This window comes from Thalassophryne amazonica, chromosome 5 (assembly GCF_902500255.1).
Source record: "Thalassophryne amazonica chromosome 5, fThaAma1.1, whole genome shotgun sequence".
Lineage (NCBI taxonomy): Eukaryota > Metazoa > Chordata > Actinopteri > Batrachoidiformes > Batrachoididae > Thalassophryne > Thalassophryne amazonica.
This window is the reverse complement of record NC_047107.1, coordinates 47,322,513-47,341,033: the sequence shown is the minus strand read 5'-3', so window position 1 is coordinate 47,341,033 and position 18,521 is coordinate 47,322,513. Positions and strand designations below refer to the sequence as shown.

General features: G+C 39.5%; 1 protein-coding gene across 1 annotated transcript; it reads left to right on the top strand.

The window, feature by feature from the left end:
- The first annotated feature begins 881 nt into the window (after positions 1-881).
- Positions 882-10,990, top strand: LOC117509778 (arrestin domain-containing protein 3-like). Its single transcript, XM_034169458.1, has 6 exons — positions 882-1,173; positions 8,630-8,690; positions 8,791-8,938; positions 9,020-9,116; positions 9,781-10,037; positions 10,161-10,990. Exons 1-6 carry the CDS (start codon positions 918-920, stop codon positions 10,290-10,292), a joined length of 951 nt encoding a protein of 316 aa, XP_034025349.1. The 5' UTR covers positions 882-917; the 3' UTR covers positions 10,293-10,990.
- Positions 10,991-18,521: the final 7,531 nt, after the last annotated feature.

Below are 18,521 nucleotides of genomic sequence, written 5' to 3'. Positions count from 1 at the left end.
TACTGGTAAGGAGCTCCGCATGCCGTCACTGAAAAGCAATTTTCCATCGAGAAGAAGCACTCGTTGACCTCAACCCATAACCACTGTTACAAACCGTTGAAGAGGTTGTTGTCCCAAATTATAGATGATAATAAACATTAAATTATCAAATGCCAATCATGCTTTTTAACTATATTGCAAAACTGATGAGAGTTTGGTTTTAATGTATAATTTTCAGTGTTTAAGCACACGATATAGTAATTCCATTACTGGATGATTTGCCTGAGACAAGGCTGTGGGCATAATATGAAAAGTGTGACAAAATGATTTCATGCATGAACATTTTTGTTGCATTTATACTTATGTGATTCTGTGGCTAGTATTCCACTGACACATGATTGGTGGAGAGGAGGCGGCTGCGATTTTTGGTTTGTTCAAAAATCAAGCAACTGAGGTGAGGTGACAGTGAACAGCTGCGAACCTCACACTGAACTGTACGAATTTCCTCGCGGATGCCGTAGCCCAGTCAGATACGAGCCTTAAACCTAAAATGAGCAAAGCTGCAGTTAATAACTTATGAAAATCTTTTAAAAAGCTGTTAATTTTTTAAACATGTTTGATGTAGGATGACTTGTGACACTGTCTGTCACTGACTGCTAACAGAACAGTGGAGGTACTAATGCTCACCCTGAACTTTGAATGGAAAACTCTTCATCATAAACATCCCAATCATTGTGTGCGTGCAAATGGAAAATTATTCAAATGATTCATATCTCATGACACATATTGATAAGGTGCAACACATGACAGTTATAGAGATTAGACTGAAATAAAACAGAGTGCATGTGTTTGTCTCTGCCCACTCAGGTGGCTGTCGAGAGAAAATGTGAAGAAGCTGATTCTGCACAACACTGCCATAAAATTCTTTATGCAGAAAAATGACCATCCAAAGTATTTCTGTTGAATATGACGCAAGAAATGAAGACAATGTATTTTTCAAAGGAGACACAGTAACTGGAAGAATTGTGCTGGAAGTTGCTAAAGAAACAAAAATTGAGTGTCTGTCTGTGAAGGCCAAAGGAAAAGCAGTCGTGTCATGGACTGAACATTATGGGCCAAACCTTCATATCACATATTCTTCCAAAGAGAAGTTTTTCTCCATTAAAAAGACAATCCTGCAAAACCCAAGAGGAGGTGAGTCTGATGTTTTCACACATTATATAAGACTAGTGTATTGCCCGTGGGGATCCACGGGCTCTAGATTGGGTAGTGTTTATAAAATAGGTAGCTGATGTTTTTCAAGGGTGGTAATAAATTGTGCAAAGTTTCTATAATGAGTTGGAATGGAGTGTGAGTCCACGATGTATTTAAACTTTTGACCTCAACCATTTTTAGAAGAATCAGTCAACCCTTTTATTTTTCCTGTTAATTACATAATTTCTTTAATGTTAATTTACTGTCTTAATGTATTTATAAGTTGTTTAGGTTCTTGTTATCATACATACATACACACACACACACACACACACACACACACACCTTCAACCACTTAGTCCACTTAAGGGTCGCGCGGGCTGGAGCCTATCCGAGGCAGGGTACATACATACACACACACACACACACACACACACACACACACACACACACACACACACACACACACACACACACACACACACACACACACACACACACACACTTCACTAGGCATGCTGACAAAATTCGTAACGTCTACAAAAATCACAAACTGCTTATTTGATCCTATACCAACAAAACTGTTTAAGGACCTGTGGCCCACTCTTGGGCCGACTGTGCTGGAAATGATTCATCTCTCATTAACTTCTGGATCTGTTCCTAAATGTTTCAAATCTGCAGTGATTAAACCATTACTTAAGAAATCTAATCTTGACCTTAGTGTATTGAAAAACTATCGGCCATTATCAAATCTATCATTTTGCTCTAAAATTCTGGAAAAAGTGGTGTCACGGCAGCTCATGAATAATCTTTTTGAGCCACTGCAGTCTCCTTTTAGAAAAGATTCCACAGAAACAGCTATCACTAAAGTGGTGAATGATCTTCTGCTTGCAATGGATTCAGACACCACTACAGTTGTGGTGCTGTTAGATCTCAGTGCTGCGTTTGATACCGTGGAACATTATATTCTACTCGATAGGGTGGAGAATCATTTTGGGATTACTGGGAGTGCCCTTGCATGGTTGACATCATACCTGACCAGTCGTTCTCACCGTGTTTTGTACAACACTACCTCTAACCTTAGTGGCATAAAATTTGGGGTTCTACAGTGGTCCGTCTTAGGCCCCCTGTTTTTCTCCATTTATATACAGCACCCCTTGGGCACATATTGTGGCATTTTGGGGTTACCTTTCACTGCTATGCTGATGATACTCAGTTATACATGCCAATAACTGCTGATTGCCTTGCATCAGTGAGAAGCTGGATGTCTAGCAACTTCCTACTTTTTAAACTCTGATAAGACTGAAATGATGGTTCGTGGTCCAGTGAGACATCTGCATCAATTTGACCAGTTAACGCTTCACCTAGGCTCATGCATCATACATCACACTGACAAAGTGAGGAACCTTGGGGTAGTTTTGGATCCTACGTTGTCCTTTGACCTCCACATTAGAAATATTATGAGGATTGCTTTCTTCCACCTGCAAAATATAGTGAAGATTTATCCCACCCTGTCTACGGCTGATGCTGAGACCCTGATTCATGAGTTTGTCTCTTCTAGATTGGACAACTGCAACATTCTATTTTCTGGTTTACCACAGTCCAGCATTAGGGGTCTCAAATTAGTTTGAAATGCTGCTGCCAGAGTTTTGACACAAAGCAGAAAGTTTGACCACATTACACCCATTTTGGCATCTCTTCATTGGCTTACCATCCCAGTGAGATCAGATTTTAAGGTTCTGCTACTAGCCTATAAAATTGTTCATAGACTGGCACCTCCCTACCTATCTGACCTAATTAAACCCTACGTACCGGCCCGGGCTTTGCATTCTCAAGGTGCAGGACTACTTAGTGTCCCTAGGGTGAATAAAAAGTCTGCGGGTCAAAAGTTTCTCTCATGCCCCTGTTCTGTGGAATGATCTCCCTGCATCAATAAAACAGATTCTGTGGAGACTTTCAAATCCAGACTTAAGAAGGACTTATTTTCCCTTTCGTATGGCTAGCATACTGGCATAGTATGTTTCTATGCTTTTTACTCTTAATTAATTTTATTAGGAAATGAGCAGGTCGTGGCCTCAACTTTATTTAAATTCTGGGTCTTTTAGTGAAGCTTAGGGCTAGTGGCCGGCAATCACCTTAGTATTTTTTCTGTTTTTCTTCTTGCTTAATGCTGACAAATTAGACTGCATTTGTCTTTCTGATGCTTGATTCTGCTTTTTTTTTTCTTTTCTCTCTGAGGTGTGGCTCCATCCAGAGATGGGTGTAGTATCTGTTCCGGAAACTGTCTTGTGCACCAGCAACATTTCCTATATGTTCTTTTTGTAATTTGTGTCTGTAGCATGACCCCTTTGAGTCTGGTCTGCTTGAGGTTTCTTCCTCAGAGGGAGTTTTTCCTTACCACTGTTGCTCAGTGGGTTGTTAAGGTTAGACCTTACTAGTGTGAAGCACCTTGAGGCAACCTAGTTGTGATTTGGCGCGATATAAGTGACAATAAATTGAAACTGAGGGAGATGGAGAGAGACGCTTCCACACAGAAAGTAACTAAAAAAAAAATCAAAATAAACTTATCATCTGGTTGTTTCACAGTGACTAAATTCTATAATTCGAATAACAGTCACAAGTCCCCACAACCCTGCAGAAAGGATTTTCTCTTACTATAACCAAAGCAGACACTTATTCCTTCTCTCTCTCTTTTCCAACATGTAGCTTGAAATGAACTTGTCAGTTTCTTCTGTGATGAACGTATCAGATTCATTAACCACAAAAAGGGTCTTTATAAGTACAACTCCAATTCCAATGAAGTTGGGATGTTGTGTAAAATGTAAATAACAGAATACGATTTGCAAATCCTCTTCAACCTATATTCAATTGAATACACCACAAAGACAAGATATTCAATATTCAAACTGATAAACTTTATTGTTTTTGTGCAAATATTTGTTCATTTTGAAATGGATGCCTGCAATACCTTTCAAAAAAGCTGGGACAGTGGCATGTTTACCACTGTGTTACATCACCTTTCCTTCTAACAACACTCAATAAGCGTTTGGAAACTGAGGACATTAATTGTTGAAGCTTTGTAGGTGGAATTCTTTCCCCTTCTTGCTTGACGTACGACTTCAGTTGTTCAACAGTCCGGGGTCTCTGTTGTTGTATTTTGCTCTTCATAATGCGCCACACATTTTCAATGGGCGACAGGTCTGGACTGCAGGCAGGCCAGTCTAGTACCCGCACCCTTACTACGAAGCCATGCTGTTGTTACATGTGCAGAATGTGGCTTGGCATTGTCTTGCTGAAATAAGTAGGGACAGTTGCTTGGATGGCAGCAAGTGTTGCTCCAAAACCTGGATGTACCTTTCAGCATTAATGGTGCCATCACAGATGTGTAAGTTGCCCATGCCACGGACACTAATACACCCCCATTCCATCACAGATGCTGGCTTTTGAACTTTGCGCTGGTAACAATCTGTATGGTCTTTTTCCTGTTTTGTCCGGAGGACACAATGTCCACGATTTAGAAAAACAATTTGAAACGTGGACTCAGACCACAGCACATTTTTCCACTTTGCATCTGTCCATTTCAAATGAGCTCGGGCCCAGAGAAGGTGGCGGCGTTTCTGAATGTTGTTGCTGTATGGCTTTCACTTTGCATGGTAGAGTTTTAACTTGCACTTGTAGATGTAGCGACGAACTGTGTTAACTCACAATGGTTTTCTGAAGTCTTCTTAAGCCCACGCGGTAAGATCCTTTACATAATGATGTTGGTTTTTAATGCAATGCCGCCTGAGGGATCGAAGGTCACGGGCATTCAATGTTGGTTTTCGGCCTTGCCGCTTACGTGTAGAAAGTTCTCCAGATTCTCTGAATCTTCTGATTATATTATGGACTGTAGATGATGGAATCCCTAAATGCCTTGCAACTGAATGTTGAGAAACACTGTTCTTAAACTGATGGACTATTTTTTTTCATGGAGTTGTTCACAAAGTGGTTATTCTCACCCCATCTTTGCTTTTGAATGCCTGAGACTTTTGGGGATGCTCCTTTTATACCCAATCATGACACTCACCTGTTTCAAATTCACCTCTTGAATGTTCCAAACAGGTGTTCTTTGAGCATTGTTGTCCCATCCCAGCTTTTTTGAAACGTGTTGCAGGCATCCATTTCAAAATGAGCAGATATTTGCACAACATTTGTGGTGTATTCAAATCAAATCAAATCAAATCAAATCAATTTTATTTATATAGCGCCAAATCACAACAAACAGTTGCCCCAAGGTGCTTTATACTGTAAGGCAAGGCCATACAATAATTACGGAAAAACCCCAACGGTCAAAACGACCCCTTGTGAGCAAGCACTTGGCGACAGTGGGAAGGAAAAACTCCCTTTTAACAGGAAGAAACCTTCAGCAGAACCAGGCTCAGGGAGGGGCAGTCCTCTGCTGGGACTGGTTGGGGCTGAGGGAGAGAACCAGGAAAAAGACATGCTGTGGAGGGGAGCAGAGATCAATCACTAATGATTAAATGCAGAGTGGTGCATACAGAGCAAAAAGAGAAAGAAACACTCAGTGCATCATGGGAACCCCCCAGCAGTCTAAGTCTATAGCAGCATAACTAAGGGATGGTTCAGGGTCACCTGATCCAGCCCTAACTATAAGCTTTAGCAAAAAGGAAAGTTTTAAGCCTAATCTTAAAAGTAGAGAGGGTGTCTGTCTCCATAATCTGAATTGGGAGCTGGTTCCAGAGGAGAGGAGCCTGAAAGCTGAAGGCTCTGCCTCCCATTCTACTCTTACAAACCCTAGGAACTACAAGTAAGCCTGCAGTCTGAGAGCGAAGCGCTCTATTGGGGTGATATGGTACTATGAGGTCCATAAGATAAGATGGGACCTGATTATTCAAAACCTTATAAGTAAGAAGAAGAATTTTAAATTCTATTCTAGAATTAACAGGAAGCCAATGAAGAGAGGCCAATATGGGTGAGATATGCTCTCTCCTTCTAGTCCCTGTCAGTACTCTAGCTGCAGCATTTTGAATTAACTGAAGGCTTTTCAGGGAACTTTTAGGACAACCTGATAATAATGAATTACAATAGTCCAGCCTAGAGGAAATAAATGCATGAATTAGTTTTTCAGCATCACTCTGAGACAAGACCTTTCTAATTTTAGAGATATTGCGCAAATGCAAAAAAGCAGTCCTACATATTTGTTTAATATGCGCATTGAATGACATATCCTGATCAAAAATGACTCCAAGATTTCTCACAGTATTACTAGAGGTCAGGGTAATGCCATCCAGAGTAAGGATCTGGTTAGACACCATGTTTCTAAGATTTGTGGGGCCAAGTACAATAACTTCAGTTTTATCTGAGTTTAAAAGCAGGAAATTAGAGGTCATCCATGTCTTTATGTCTGTAAGACAATCCTGCAGTTTAGCTAATTGGTGTGTGTCCTCTGGCTTCATGGATAGATAAAGCTGGGTATCATCTGCGTAACAATGAAAATTTAAGCAATGCTGTCTAATAATACTGCCTAAGGGAAACATGTATAAAGTGAATAAAATTGGTCCTAGCACAGAACCTTGTGGAACGCCATAATTAACCTTAGTCTGTGAAGAAGATTCCCCATTTACATGAACAAATTGTAACCTATTAGATAAATATGATTCAAACCACCGCAGTGCAGTGCCTTTAATACCTATGGCATGCTCTAATCTCTGTAATAAAATTTTATGGTCAACAGTATCAAAAGCAGCACTGAGGTCTAACAGAACAAGCACAGAGATGAGTCCACTGTCTGAGGCCATAAGAAGATCATTTGTAACCTTCACTAATGATGTACTATGATGAATTCTAAAACCTGACTGAAACTCTTCAAATAGACCATTCCTCTGCAGATGATCAGTTAGCTGTTTTACAACTACCCTTTCAAGAATTTTTGAGAGAAAAGGAAGGTTGGAGATTGGCCTATAATTAGCTAAGATAGCTGGGTCAAGTGATGGCTTTTTAAGTAATGGTTTAATTACTGCCACCTTAAAAGCCTGTGGTACATAGCCAACTAATAAAGATAGACTGATCATATTTAAGATCGAAGCATTAATTAATGGTAGGGCTTCCTTGAGCAGCCTGGTAGGAATGGGGTCTAATAGACATGTTGATGGTTTGGAGGAAGTAACTAATGAAAATAACGCAGACAGAACAATCGGAGAGAAAGAGTCTAACCAAATACCGGCATAACTGAAAGCAGCCAAAGATAACGATATGTCTTTGGGATGGTTATGAGTAATTTTTTCTCTAATAGTTAAAATTTTATTAGCAAAGAAAGCCATGAAGTCATTACTAGTTAAAGTTAAAGGAATACTCGGCTCAATAGAGCTCTGACTCTTTGTCAGCCTGGCTACAGTGCTGAAAAGAAACCTGGGGTTGTTCTTATTTTCTTCAATTAGTGATGAGTAGTAAGATGTCCTAGCTTTACGGAGGGCTTTTTTTATAGAGCAACAGACTCTTTTTCCAGGCTAAGTGAAGATCTTCTAAATTAGTGAGACGCCATTTCCTCTCCAACTTACGGGTTATCTGCTTTAAGCTGCGAGTTTGTGAGTTATACCACGGAGTCAGGCACTTCTGATTTAAGGCTCTCTTTTTCAGAGGAGCTACAGCATCCAAAGTTGTCTTCAATGAGGATGTAAAACTATTGACGAGATACTCTATCTCACTCACAGAGTTTAGGTAGCTACTCTGCACTGTGTTGGTATATGGCATTGGAGAACATAAAGAAGGAATCATATCCTTAAACCTAGTTACAGCGCTTTCTGAAAGACTTCTAGTGTAATGAAACTTATTCCCCACTGCTGGGTAGTCCATCAGAGTAAATGTAAATGTTATTAAGAAATGATCAGACAGAAGGGAGTTTTCAGGGAATACTGTTAAGTCTTCAATTTCCATACCATAAGTCAGAACAAGATCTAAGATATGATTAAAGTGGTGGGTGGACTCATTTACATTTTGAGCAAAGCCAATTGAGTCTAATAATAGATTAAATGCAGTGTTGAGGCTGTCATTCTCAGCATCTGTGTGGATGTTAAAATCGCCCACTATAATTATCTTATCTGAGCTAAGCACTAAGTCAGACAAAAGGTCTGAAAATTCACAGAGAAACTCACAGTAACGACCAGGTGGACGATAGATAACAACAAATAAAACTGTTTTTTGGGACTTCCAATTTGGATGGACAAGACTAAGAGTCAAGCTTTCAAATGAATTAAAGCTCTGTCTGGGTTTTGGATTAATTAATAAGCTGGAGTGGAAGATTGCTGCTAATCCTCCGCCTTCAACCTATATTCAATTGAATATAGGTTGAAGAGGATTTGCAAATCATTGTATTCTGTTTTTATTTACATTTCACACGTCCCACCTTCATTGAATTGGGGTTGTACATGAAAATAATCAAGTCTTTTGTTTCTGACAGGCTCTGAAATTCTGACCCCTGGAAGGCATGTTCATCCTTTTAGTTTTGAAATACCTTTAATGTAAGTAGTTTTACAAACAAATGTGCAATTAATCCATATTTATTGTTCCATAGATTTATTTATTTTTTTCATCCCTATTATTAATCTGTGTGTGTTTTAGGGATTTGCCATCAACTTTCAAAGGCAAACACGGTAAAATCAAGTATTTCATCGAAGCCAGAGTATCCAGATCCATGATGTTGGACAGCAAAGCCAAGACAAATTTCACTGTACTTTCAAAGGATGAGGTGTCAATTCCTAATGTGATGGTAAACACTTTTAGATGGCCTTTATAATGTCTTCCATATAGTTTATCTATGTTGGATGTGTAACATGATGATGTTTTACAGATTCCACAGCAAAGGAACATTGAAAAACATTTTGTGTTGTTTGCATCTGGAAATGTAACTCTGAATGTGACCACTGAAAAGATGGGCTACCTGCAAGGTGAGGTGTGTTCCATATGATACTGAATTATTAAATCCAACTCGTATATGAAGATGTGCATGAAGGAAAACATATTATGATCCAGCATTGTCAACACCAGATAACTGAAGTTTTGTGTTTAATTGATGTGTCATAAGATATTGACATTGTAAGTGAAACTCCCATTACACTGGTTTATGGATTGCAATGAAACATCAGAGAATAGTGCCACACTATGTGTAGACGTGCATGAAGGGAAAATAATTCTGGTCCATAGTCAAGGAGAGATAGTTGGACTTAAAAAACAACAAAAACATCATATAAGTCAGTTATTGGGCTCTTCAATCTAGAGGTTGATCAGTTTGTTAATTCAGGCATGTTATCACAAAAGATTCACAACCACTGATATATATTATACATTTAAACAGCTAGCATGGCAGAGCAGGGCGGGGGGGTTGGTGGCGGTATCACTTTGACAGTTTCATCACAGTTCTGCAACTGTAACTGCCTGTAACCGTTCTGATTCAGTCTGTCTGTACTCGCTCAACACTGTCACTGTCTGTTATGAATCATACTCGTATAGCAGTCACACAATATCATAACATTCTGTATGATGAGTGTTCAGTTATATTCAGTCACAGAAGTCCATCTTTAAATGAATTAATGACCCCCTTTTTTTAAACAGGAGAATCCCTTAAAGTCAAAGCTGAAATAATCAACAATTCAACTCATACAGTGACTCCCAAATTCATTCTGTACGAGAAGCAATGCTTCTATGCAGAGAAACGGAGAAAAATCTACACCAAAGACATCCTGAAGGAGAAGGGTGAATGTGTTTCTGCACAGACCCAACAGAATGTGACCAAAATACTGACAATCCCTCCAGATCTACCTGGAACCATCTTTAACTGCCCCAACATCCAACTGGAATACAGACTCAAGGTGTGACCCAAAATCTGATTTAAAATCTCCTTTTTGATAGAACAAGTGAGCCATCATGATGAAAGTGTCACAATAAATAATATTATCTCTGTTGTGATGATAAACATACGTTTCATTTTTCAGGTTATTCTTCATGTGTCATTCTGCAGAAAGTGTGAGGTGAGGTTACCCATTGTTGTTCTGACAACTCACACTCGTTCTCAGTCAGAGGACCTGCAGGAGAAACAGAACAAGAGCTGGTTCAGGTTCAGCTGAACAGACGATTTTCCTGACAACTGGATAAAAATGGCACTTTGATTGATGTGTAATAACCAGTATTTACTTCTGCCAAGGAAATCATTGCTGTGGTCTGTATATTTGTCTTTTAGTTGGTGTAGTGAAAAACTGATAACTATTTTGAAAACTATGGATGTTTGAGCTCTCTCAAGAGGCAGTACTCATTCACTGCTGGTGCTGATTCCAATCTGGATCCAGTGCCAAAAGATGAATCGTGTCACTGTTAGATTTTTATTTTTTCTAGTTTGTATATATACCTTTACAACACCTGTGACTGATAAACAGTTCTGGTCAGTATTACTGATACCCTTGAATTTTAATTACAGAATTTATAATATGTTCAGAAAAAAATACAAATGAACCAGTTTGTAAAATCATAATATTTACTAAAGGATCCAAAGGTATTGAACAACAACAAAATACTTTCATATACTGAAATTTAAACACAAAATCACTTTCAGTTTTCTTTTGAAAAGGCAGGAGATAGACACATGAACATTACCAACTCACTGAATATGTGAGTTCATTTACATAAATCATTTAAGAAATTACAAAAATGATGTGTGGTAAATATGTATAAATTAGGCAGTCCTGAAAAATGAGTGACCAACAAGAATGAGGCTAGTGAGGGAAGCCACCAAGACAACTCTGAAGAAATTACAGGCTTCTATAGCTATGATTGGACAGACATGATAATGCACAATGTTTGTTGCATCGGAGGTTGTACAGCCACATAATTTAGTTATTTAGCTGTTTATTTTCCATTTTTCAACTTAATATTTAGTTAATGATGCTGGTGAATTAGTTGAGTGATGTTAGTTGGGTTGGTGTGGGTTGCACAACAAAAATAAAGGTTGCTATTCCATAGAGCCTTGCACTATTTCATTTTCACAAGATGGTCTTTTGTCTTTCTACTTTTTTTTCTTTTTTCAAGTGGATAAATTAATTATTTAGTTTTTGTTGTCATTAGAAAAACAAAAGTTGATATTTTAAACATAAACCTATTTACAGTCATGGTTGGAAGGGTTTACGTACACTTAATTACAGCTACAAAAAAGAAAATCTTTAATTTCCCCAGTATTATATGTATTTCCATTACCTTCTGCTCATAGGCGTAGGAGGTGGGGGGGGCAGGGAGGGCACCCACCCGGGCTCTGCAAAATGCTCAAATTCGGGAAGATGGGTTGGGAAATTTGGGCATGGGCCATGTAGACTCTGAATACAGAATAGAATGACCTAAAATGTCAGACTTATTTTTGCAATTATGTAAACAATCAAACCGCTATTTGGTCACCAATATAAATATAAATATGGGTATATAAATATATGGTAATTTAAAGAGTCATGGGGGTTTCTGAAATTCGGGGAAATTTGGTGTCACCCCCCCCCCCCAAATAGACCCCACCTCCTACGCCTATGCTTCTGCAACTTTTGGATGGATTATCTCAATGTTAAATGCATTTTTCATTTATTGATGTGTCTTCTGTAAAAGGAACATATTATCATGTCACATTGGGAAGGAAAATGAAGAGTTAAATTGCAGTGAAGCCTTCCCAGTTTCTGCATTAAAAAAAGGCTAAAAATATTTGTATTCAAGCTTCAGTAATGGTAATGCTTTATATTGAGGTACCTGTACTAAGTGTTAGTTAATTAGTAATAACACCCTCATAAATCCTCATAAGATGCTTAATAGGACTGTAGATATATTAACCGCATAAAGAATATGCTTATTGTTACATTTTTAGACATTCATAAGCACCTATAATAAAAACCTGTGAACAGTGTATACACTGCTGAAGAACATCACTAAAATTCAGTGTGCTTCTTATTATAGTTTATCATAAACACACTTATTGAATTTGCATGTGAATGTTCTCAGTCATCCAGACAAGGGATGTCAAAATTTAGTCTATAACAACTGGACCTCTTGACTGGCTTTCATCCATTTTGCCAGTCATCCACATGTCTTATATTCAAAACTGAATACAAGAAGCCACTTGGGGGAGTTATGTTTTAGATGTTTATTGTGCTTAACTAAGTTGTTAGCATTTTACCTTTAGGAAGCTTATTTTGGCTTTATTGAGCTGAGCCACAGCTATTTATACAATTACAGTGCATCCAGAAAGTATTTTGTTGATGCACCTTTGGCAGCAGTTACAGCCTCAAGTCTTCTGGAATATGATGCCAAAAGGTTGGTGCACATGTCTTTGGGCAGTTTTGTCCATTTTCTCTCTGCAGCACCTCTAAATCCCCATCAGGTTGGGTGGATATTGAGAGTGCACAGCCATTTTCAGATCTGTCCCAGAGATGTTCAACTGGATTCAGGTCTGGACTCTGGCTGGGTCACTCAAGGACTTTCACAGAGTTGCCCTGAAGCCTCTCCTTTGATATCTGTGTGTTTAGGGTCACTGTCCTGCTGAAAGATGACCAGTCACACCAGTCTGAGATCAAGCATGCTCTGGAGCAGGTTTCCATCCAGGAAGTCTCTGTACATTGCTGCATTCATCTTTCTCCCAGTTCCTGCGGCTGAAAATCATCCCCGCAGCATGATGCTGCCACCACCATTCTTCTTCAGTGTAGTGATGGTGCCTGGTTTCCTCCAAACATGATGCCTGGCATTCGTGCCAAAGAGCTCAATCTTTGTCTGATCAGACCAGAGAATTTTGTTTCTCATGAGAGTCCTTCAGGTGCCTTTTGGCATCCAGGCTGGCTGCCATGTGCCTTTTAATGAGGAGTGGCTTCTGTCTGGCCACTCTACCATATAGGCCTGATTGGATTTAGTGCAGCAGATAACTGAAACAATCCTTCACATGGTGATACAAGCATCAGGTTTGGCATGAATGTTCTTCATAAATCGGTGTTTGAGCAAAAAAAAAAAAAAAGTGCTGGCCACTTGAAAATCCAATATGGCGGCCAGGTAGGGGTCAATTAAAAATTACAAAGGGGCCAAAATGTAAAAATTCTCCAGTCATATTGAAAGCTATACCACATTAGGAGGTCTGTTAGAAAAGTATCCAACCTTATTATTTTTTTAAAAAACCATATGGATTTGAATCACGTGTGATTACATCAGCCAAGCTTGAACCCTCGTGGGCATGCGAGAGTTTTTTCACGCCTGTCGGTGACGTCATTCACCTGTGAGCACGCCTTGTGGAAGGAGTGGTCCAGCCCCCTCGTCGGAATTCCTTTGTCTGAGAAGTTGCTGAGAGACTGGCGCTGTGCTTGATCAAAAATTTTTCAAAAACTGTGAGACACATCCGAGTAGACACCATTCGAGAAATTCAGCTGGTTTTCTGTGAAAATTTTAACGGCTGATGAGAGATTTTGGATTGTTTCTATCGCTGTAAGGACTTCCCACGGAGCGGGACGTCGCGCAGCGCTCCGAGGCGACGTCATCATCCTGTTTCAAGCTGAAAACCTCCAAATTTAAGCCTCTGTAGACCCAGGACGTCGTGAGAGAACAGAGAACTTTCAGAAGAGGTCAGAATCAGCAGTTTATCTGGACATTCCACTGTTAAAGGAGATTTTTTAATGAAAGACGTGCGGATGGATTGGCGCCCGCCGCAGGAAAAACACCTCCGTTGGAAGCCTTAAGGACAAGTTGGAACATGCCCTGCTGTTAAACAATTTCTCAGATACTCAACTGAAAGCCACCAAAAGCTCCCTGGATTTTACAAATGGTTATCAACACGAAGGTGTTTTTCCTGTGGCTTGGCTGATGTAATCACACGTGATTCAAATCCATATAGTTTTAAAAAAAAATAAAACTCTGTTTCTTTTCTAATAGACCTCGTATGTGTCTGATCACAAAGATTCAAAAAATATATATAGTTTGGACTATCTATGACTGAATGTTCTGGAGTTATGGGGTAAAAACATTAAGAATGTATAAATTTCAGTTTGTACAGGAGTCAAAAGTTAAAGTTGCTCCAATTTTGGTGAAAAAAGTGGTGCAAATTATTGGCTGAACTAATAGGACTAATAAATGGAATAGTTTTGACTGAATTGAATGCTTGGTTTGCAAAGTAAATGTCAAACAATGTTGACGTACACTGGATTCTGTGGCATGTGACATATGTTGCTCTGTAAAGTGACAACTGAGCATGACACGTGGTGCAAACTATTCCTTTTTAAAACCCTATTAACTCAACCAATAATTTGCATCATATTTTACAAAAATTGGAGCAACTTTAACTTTTAACCCCTGTACAAACAGAAACTGACCTTTGTCACCATTCTTGCTGTTTTTACCCCATAACATTCAGTCATAGTTAGTCCAAACTATACCTTTTTGGAATATTTATGATCAGACAATGTGTTATACCTTTCAATATGATGGAGCATCTTTAAATTTTGACCCCTGTGTAATTCTTCATTGACCCCTACCTGGCCGACATATTGGATTTTCAAGTGGCCAGCACTTTTTTCTCAAACACTGATTTATCAAGAACATTCATGCCAAATCTGATGCTTTTATCACCAAGTGTGCAATTCTGGCTAAAAGTCATACTTATCTTGTCCACTAATTACTGCAGAGATGGTTGTCCTTCTGGAAGGTTCCTCTTTCCACAGAGGAATGCTGGAGCTCTGACGGAGTGACCACTAGGTTTTTGGTCACCTCCCTGACAAAGGCACTTCTCTCCCGATCAGTTTGGATGGATGGCCAGCTCTAGGAAGAGTCCTGGTGCATGGTAACTTCCATTTACGGATGATGGAGGCCACCGTGCTCATTGACACTTTCAAAGCAACAGATATGTTTCTGTACCCTTCCCCAGACTTGTGCCTTTAACTTAATGCTTGGTTTGTGCTCTGACATGCACTGTCAACTGTGGGACCTTATATGTAGACAGGTGTGTGTCTTTCCAAATCATGTCCAGTCAACTGAATTTACCCCAGGTGGATGGCAATTAAGCTGTAGAAACATCTCAAGTGGAAACAAGATGCACCTGAGCTCAATTTTGAGCTTCAAGGCAAAGACTGTGAATACTTAAGTATGTGATTTCTTAGGAGTTTTTTATTGTTATTTTTAATAAACTTGCAAAAATCTAAAAAAAACAAACAAACAAACTTTCACATTGCCATTGCAGGGTATTGTGTGTAGAATTTTGAGGAAAAATTTATTTAATCCATTTTGGAATAAAGCAGTAACATGACGTAATGTGGAAAAAAGTGAAGTGCTGTGAATACTTTCCTGATGCACTGTACATACATCTTTTAAAAATAAATGATTTACTAGTGGAGAGTAATTGCAATGCTTATCTGCTGTGGTCAAAGGTTTCTATGTTGTTGTTCCCTCCTAACATGTATTCTTCATCTTGCCTGTCCACAGACGTCTGTGCTAATCCACACAAAGTCAGACACGGACTGAAAGGCTGCAAAACCATCACTTGTGCTTAAAGACATGTTGTACACTGTCATGTTTGTCCTACTTGTTCTCTTGTGCAGAATAAAATTTCAGAATATTGTTAGCCTGCAGGACACACTGCTTTATGACCAGTGGTGAGCACAGTTCAGCTAATCCAATAGCAGATAATTATCGAAGCTAATGTTTTTGCTATCGGAGCTTTTCAGATAAGTTTTAAAACCATAGTCGGACCAATTATATTCCGATAAATTTAGTTCCGATAACTTTCAGTCCGATAACATTTTCTTTGCTGGTAAAGTTTAACGGTCGAAAACATTTGTAAACCCTAAAATCAAACATTTTAGTCCGTTTGTTGTGTGTGTTTAATGTGTTTTTACTTGACAGTTTGAAGTGAGTTTTTGTTGTTTCAGAGCGCTTCATACCCATTAAAATTCACCAGAATATACTAAATTTGACTTGCTCTTTTAAAAATTTTCTGGAGGAGACCCCCCAGAATCAAGACTACACCCTGCCCCCCACCACCCTTTTATGTACCTTTAACTTCAGGTTTTGTATTCTTTTTATGCTCGCTCGCTCTCTCTCTCTCTCTCTCTCCTTAGAGGCTATTTAGACTAGATCTGTATACTGTATAATGTGCTTATTGTATTTATTGATGAAAAAAGAGTGTGTGCCCCCACTACGCCACATTTTAGGGAATTGCTGGCATTGATTTTTGCCAGGTATAAATTTCAGTCAGATGAAAATTTATTGCTTTAACCCATGCTATAAACACCATAGTAGGCCTTAGGTAATAGCTTGTGTGTACCCCCCCCCCCCAGGTTTCTTGAATGATTCTGCATTTTACCACATTGGCCATGATCAGTTCTGCTTTGAAAATGTTTCTGCCATTTTGATTTTTGTGAAAAAGTGTATTTTTCCTATTCCTCCTTCAATCGTCACAAAATGTGGCATCTTATAACCAATCCAAGCTTATTGAATGGATCTTTGGTGTTTTTTCTTGTTTTCCTACATTCCCTGCCAAATTTGACTGGGTGTGGTTCTTTAACTAAATCCTTCTTAACTTATAAATTAATAATTCTATTGAGATCAAACTTTGTGTTCACTACAGACTTAGCCAAAATCTGATGATGAAACTGACCTGATGGGGCGCTATAACACCACAGTAGACCTTTGGCAATAACCACGGTTTGGAGTCACCAGCCACAGAGAACAGGAAGGCCAGACAGGATGTTTATCAGGGAGAACAAGTGGGTACTCTTTCTACGGGTACAGGAAGGTGGTGAAAAAACCCTAAACGTATGGAAGGTGAGAAAAGGAAAAACATAACCATTAAATACAAGAAAAGATGTCAGAACTAAAATACAAATTCAAGTATACAAAAGCGTAACATATGGGAATACTCACAAGAGTAATATCTAAAATAAACAAACACATGAAAAGAGCAAACAATAATCACCCTGCGAAAAGAACTGAACCATGACTACCAACTAATTCCAGGAACATAATACAAAGTCAGCGTGGACATAACAGTGAAGAGAACACCAGATAAATCTACTGAAACACATAATGGAAACTGATGAGAGAGAAAACACAAGGGCATGGTGAACCTGAGAAATGAGGAACATAAATAACAGAAGGAGGTGATCAAAACATAAAGACTATAAGAAATAATAATAACCTACACCAAAACTAAAGCAGATAAGCAAAGTGGAACTCGAACATGTGGAGGTGTGTAACAGGAAGACATAACAAGACAGACAGATGAGGATGCAGGGGTGGAACACATGGGACCCAAACCACAGACAACAACAAATGAACATATACAGAAAATAATAATATCCAAAGAATCCAGCAACTAAATACACACAAAAAAGTGCACAGACAATCATACCCACAACACAGTGTCTGTCAGATGGAGGCATCATTGTCATATTTGTCAGTATGTAAATTCAACATGACTTTTTAACCTCTTAAAATAGGTCAAAGTTAGCCATCTCTGAACTTGTCCAATGTCTGTGTCCCAAGAATGTCCCCTGTGAATTTGAAGACTCTGGCAGTAATAGGACTGGACTTATGCTGAGCACAGAAGGATGGACGGATGGACAGACAGACAGATGAAAAGCCTTAGCAATATCCGATGGCCATATTTGATGGCCTCAGGTAATTATGAGGTATAACATACACTAATATTGAAACAGCTCAACAGACTGCTGTGATTATTTTTGTTGTGTGTGTGGGCTGCCAGAAGAGGAGGTACTGCTGGCCCACCACCAGTGGGCGCCCTGCCTGAAGTGCGGGCTTCAGGCACGAGAGGGCGCTGCCGCCACGGACACAGCCGGGGGTGACAGCTGTCACTCATTATCTCTTGACAGCTGTCACCCATCTACTCAACATCATCTCACTCCATAAAAACCAGACGTCATCTCCACCTCGTTGCTGAGATATCGTACTTCATTGGAGGTAATATCCTCAGCCGTTTGTGTTACAATATAATTTGTATATTGTGAGTGTTTGCAGGAGTACCGGTACCTCTGTCGGTGGAAGCTGAGAGAGCGCTGGAAGGCACTCTTTTCCCCTGAGGAATCACTGCGGTACTCTGCAAGTTTCTGAGTGAGAGGTGGTGGTGGCATTCCCACCGTTGTTGTTACTGGGTGTGCACACACCTACACTTGACTGTCTTTGTTCTCGCCAGCAGTACCAGATCCGACAGTCGGGGACGGTGATCACCTGGGAATTCGGGACTTGGCGGCTCCAGTATTCACCAGGTTCGGTGGCGGCGGAAATCGTGTGGTTCCGGCTCTTCTCAGGACAGACGTCTTCTATCCTCGAGCCTGCCCACACGT

What these genes read in the sequence shown, in the direction of transcription:
- LOC117509778 (XM_034169458.1), top strand. Translation starts at nt 918, where the DNA reads ATGACCATCCAAAGTATTTCTGTTGAATATGACGCAAGAAATGAAGAC. An exon ending in AGTTTTGAAATACCTTTAAT is followed by an intron (nt 8,691 to 8,790) that starts GTAAGTAGTTTT and finishes TGTGTGTTTTAG; the next exon opens with GGATTTGCCATCAACTTTCA. An exon ending in TGTCAATTCCTAATGTGATG is followed by an intron (nt 8,939 to 9,019) that starts GTAAACACTTTT and finishes GATGTTTTACAG; the next exon opens with ATTCCACAGCAAAGGAACAT.